This window comes from Quercus suber, unplaced genomic scaffold (assembly GCF_002906115.3).
Source record: "Quercus suber isolate HL8 unplaced genomic scaffold, Cork oak 2.0 scaffold_97, whole genome shotgun sequence".
Lineage (NCBI taxonomy): Eukaryota > Viridiplantae > Streptophyta > Magnoliopsida > Fagales > Fagaceae > Quercus > Quercus suber.
The window spans coordinates 1,342,684-1,347,330 of NW_027069562.1; the positions used below are offsets into that span (position 1 = coordinate 1,342,684).

General features: G+C 34.5%; 1 protein-coding gene across 1 annotated transcript; it reads left to right on the plus strand.

Moving 5' to 3' along the window:
* The first annotated feature begins 361 nt into the window (after window positions 1–361).
* Window positions 362–4,236, plus strand: LOC112036298 (large ribosomal subunit protein bL19c). Its single transcript, XM_024069110.2, has 4 exons — window positions 362–843; window positions 1,930–2,016; window positions 2,145–2,278; window positions 3,988–4,236. The coding sequence occupies exons 1-4, from the start codon at window positions 478–480 to the stop codon at window positions 4,094–4,096; spliced, it is 696 nt and encodes a 231-aa protein (XP_023924878.1). The 5' UTR covers window positions 362–477; the 3' UTR covers window positions 4,097–4,236.
* The last annotated feature ends 411 nt before the right edge of the window (window positions 4,237–4,647 follow it).

A 4,647-nucleotide genomic window follows, 5' to 3' on the forward strand; every position in this document is an offset into this window, starting at 1 on the left:
ATGATTTTTTGGGTTTATGCTCTAGTGCGTTCTTGTTCAAAATGAGTAGATCTAAATTTATGTATTTTAATGTTTTTAATTCTGTTTTTTCTATTTTTATTTAGTTAAAATTAACAAATTATTTTAAGAAAATATTAGATGCTAATGTGGTATTTTTTATAATATTTTAATTTCTCTGACAACCATCTCAGATATTTCTATTGGTTGACTGACGAAAAGTATAAAAATAACATGCGTTAATTGATTTAGGGATTAAAAGTTGTAAAATTAAAATGTAGTGATCAAAATAAAAAAAAAAAAAAAAAACCAAAATATAGAAAAAAAAGAAAAAAAAAAAAAGAAAAAAAAAAAAAAAAAGGGATAAGGCGCTGTAGTTGTCCTCCTCTCCCAAGAAGAGAGTCCACACCACAGTGACACCCAACCAATGCTCCCATGAACTCAACTCTGTAACTCATCTCTCTCTCTTTTCTTCTTCTCATGGCCACCAAGCTTCTTCCTCAGGCTCTCATAATCACTCCTACACAATGTCCTCCCAGAAAGCTAGGGTTTTCTACGTTTCTCTCTCGCCGTCCCTCTTCTTCCTTCGTTTCCGGTGCTCCCACTTCCACCTCTAGGGTTTCATCCCCCTCAATCCCATGGAATTTCAGCCCCGTTGTCGCTGCGCTGCCGAAACCGTCTTTCGTTGTGAGAGCAGAGTCCACCTCCGAAGCAGAGGTAGTGGCTGACGATAATGTTGAAGACAATGAAGCTGTTGAAGAATCTGAGGAACCGGAGGCTGAGGTTGAGTCTGAGGAACCCAAGCCGCCGAGGAAGCCTCGGGTTAAACTCGGAGATGTGATGGGGGTAATAACTAATTATTCACTCTTAACTGTTTTGTTTTGCTCTTTTTTTTTTTTTTTAATTGTCTGTTTGGTTCTTGAGAAAGTTCAGGAAAAGAAAATTCATTGAGCATGTAGAAATTAAGCTTAAAATGTCGTGAAATTTGGGGAAATGTTAAATGTGGGGGCATTGCAATTAGTTAGTATATGGTTTAGGAGTTTTGATTACTGGGAATTTACAGTTTAGGGGTTTTAGCATGGGTAATTGTAATTTTACAATATATTTTATTTGCTTATTTAGATAATGACCAACTAAAAAGGCATCAAACTTTTTTTTTTTGGTTATAGGAAGACATTGAATATGATGTTTTTATTCTGTTTCTTTTTCATGAAGAGAAAAAGAAATACTTGAGAATGTCAACTAAATGTTCTTCAAAAATGTGTTGTTTGAAAGAAAACTGAATTTTTTTTCTTTTGGTGGCTCTGCTAATGGAAAATTATCTTCAGAGAATAGAACCAAAATAGGCCCCAAGATTTTAGACAAGTGAATTTTTATGAGGGGATCTGGCGAGATTTTTTACCTATATAACGGGAAAGGTTCAACTCAATTGAGATATGTGAACGGATTGTAGACTATGGAGTTCCACTAAGGTTTCCACAAAGGGTTCCACGAAGGGTTCCGGTTATTCAACTGGTAAAGCCTCTTGTCGTTGAAGGATAGATTTGTGGTTCGAACCATGTGTAAAACCAATTGGTGTATTGTCCAAATGATAAAGACTAGTCATCATGGAGCAGACAAATAGGATGAAATTCTATCTTATATAAAATAAATAAAGTTCCTCAAATACTCCCTTAAATATCACTTGGGAGTTTACTAATAAGTGCAACTGATCAACCTAAACAATGGGGGATGTAATTTTATCACCATTATGATTGACATCGCTTAGAAACTTATAAATTACTAATTTAATTGTCTTCATAGCAAAAAAGAAAAAAAAGAAAAAAGAGTTGGGTCTCCCTTTTATTCCCACTTTTTTTTTCTTCGCTAGACAAACCAAGGTAGTGATTTTTGTGGTATAATGTGATAGAAATTCTGCTGTTGTTTGTGTAGATATTGAATAAGAGGGCAATTGAGGCAGCAGAGAAGGAGAGGCCAGTCCCAGATATTAGAACCGGAGATATTTTGGAAATTAAATTGGTAAATGTTTTTCTGATACTCTATTTTTTAATGTACATTTCTGTACTGTTTATTGACCAAAGATTTTTTACTCTTTTTTATTTATTTATTTATTTTTTCTGATTTTGGTTAAATTCTTTCTCTTCCAGGAAGTTCCTGAAAATAAGCGTAGGTTGTCTGTCTACAAAGGGATTGTTATTTCAAGACAAAATGCTGGTATTCACACAACTATCCGGATTCGCAGAATTATTGCTGGCGTAGGGGTTGAGATTGTTTTCCCTCTGTAAGTGCATCTGTTTTATTGCCTCTTAAAGTTTGGTGTGAATTTTTTGCTCAAGTTGGCTAGAGGATCATATATATCGTATGTCTTCAGTCATATAACTGTGTGTAATTAACTAGCTGGATTTATACGTGTTATCTCGATTTGTTGTGACTTGAATCCGAACCACCTAACCTGGAGAAAGCTACTTATTTAAACATTAATAATTTAAAAAAAAAAAAAAAAAGCAACTGAACATGGAGAAATTCATTCAAGGATGGTAATAGTCATGAATGATTATAGCTTCTTGAAAAGAGGAGAAAATAAGAATCAGTGAATTACTACTCAAACACACCATAATAGATTAAAAACAATGATTTATAGTAGTCATTGAATTTTCAAACTAAGGTGGCTTTCAAATTAGTATGTCCACCCAAAATTTTACAAGTGCTGGTAGCGTTGGAAACATTAATTGTATTTTATGTAGCATATGGATAACAGCAGCTGGCAGTTTATATAAATGAAAGCCATAAAATGAAATCCTAAGATGCCCTTATTCCAAAGAAACATTAAGGAAGCTATACAGGTTTGTGTAATCAGTAGGAAAGTATATAGACACTCATTTCCTAGCTTTATTAGGGTGGTATGGATACTAATGTCGGTTACATGGTGTAGGACAGTATGTTGGGCTAGGAAAGCATAAGTAAGGATATGGGATATGGGAATCATATGATATGAATAAAATTAAAAGGAGAAAAAAAGGAATTGTTGAAAAGACAGGGATTGGTTGAAAGTAAATATATTTATTTGTTATTTCGATACCTAATTGCTTATACAGTGTAATAGTATAATCGCACAAGCATTCTTTATTCAAATGCTAGTCAAAACATCCATCATGGTCCCTTCCTATGTTTTTTATATGCAAGTATGCCTATTATATATGAAAGGTCATATTCTAGTGCTAAAGGTGTATCCCTCACTTACTCAAGAGTATCCATGATTATAGGATTTGATTGAAGAATTAAAACTATAGTATATTTTCAAAATTTGGATGTGTTTATGAAAACATGATGGGAAATTTAGGATAGGGTTGGGATTTATAACATTCTCTACAGATTAAATGCAAGTGCAAATTATAAGTTTTGCATGAATTTTTAAAAATTCATGGGAACTCTATATGGGGACATCATAGTGCAAAATTTTTTAAAAATGGATAATACTGTGCAGAAAGGTTTAAGGATATGTAGTAAGCCAATAAACCCTGCCTCAATTGGTACTCCCCCCTCTCACAAGTATGGGTGGAGCATGAAGTTGTGGGCTCAACACCTTTTGGATGTACATATAACTTACCGGAATGTGATACCTCTAAAGCAAGGAACTCTAATTCTAACTTGATTAGTTCTTTTTGGTTATAGAGCAGATGTGATGAGTGCTTTCCTAGTGTCATGACAATAAAGGTCTTAACACATTAGTAGCAATTAGCCAAAGCTGGCAGTTGAATCTAACACTAGGGACATAATAGATGCCAGGGGATGTCTGGAGTCTGGATTTCAGCTTTATAAGCCATTTTGGATTCCTGATGATGAAGCTGATGCTCCAATTATCATCCCCATAGGCGCTATCTTGTGAAGCTTTACTCGACTCTTAATTCATCATTTTTTTTTATGCTATCCTTTTTTTCTCTTGCATGAACTGGAAGCAGCATAATTGTGTTTTATTTATTGTTATTGCAGTTACTCACCGAACATCAAAGAAATTAAAGTAGTAAAACACAGGAAGGTCAGGAGGGCAAGGTTGTACTACTTGAGAGACAAGCTTCCCAGGCTCTCCACTTTTAAATAAGAACAACTCCGGTGCAGCTGCTTTTTGTTTGTTTTCACTTTCAGAGTAATTTCTTCAAACTTGAGATGTTGTAACTTGTAGGAACTAAATACCCTTGTAATCAATCTGTTGTGATATATAATATTGCATTCTTGTCTTTCTTTTTGTCTTTTCCTTTTCTATGATATAACTTGCCACCTTTCTTTTGCTTTTTCCATTTCTTTACGTTTTTATTTTTCAAAATTTTGCCTTTTTCTGGGGGGTTGATAATCATTAGGCATGCGGTCTAGCAGGCTAGTTGCCTATTCACATGAAGCTTTGATTTGGAGGGAGAGGGGAGGAAAAGAGAGAGAGTCCATTGTTTGGTGAAGGGGAGTAGGGATAGTAGAAAGAAAAAAAAAAAGGGATTCATTGTCTTCCTTGTCCCTTTATTTTCTCTCTTTTTATTTTTTGTTATAATAATTGGGGGAGAGGGGATTCAATCGTTGGTTCTTCTTATAAGAGGGACCGGTCATTGTCACTAAACTATAAGGCCCTTAGTCTTTCTTCTTAGTTTGAGAAGAAAGGGAGTG

What these genes read in the sequence shown, in the direction of transcription:
- LOC112036298 (XM_024069110.2), top strand. Translation starts at nt 478, where the DNA reads ATGGCCACCAAGCTTCTTCCTCAGGCTCTCATAATCACTCCTACACAA. An exon ending in ATATTTTGGAAATTAAATTG is followed by an intron (nt 2,017 to 2,144) that starts GTAAATGTTTTT and finishes TTTCTCTTCCAG; the next exon opens with GAAGTTCCTGAAAATAAGCG. An exon ending in GTTGAGATTGTTTTCCCTCT is followed by an intron (nt 2,279 to 3,987) that starts GTAAGTGCATCT and finishes TTGTTATTGCAG; the next exon opens with TTACTCACCGAACATCAAAG.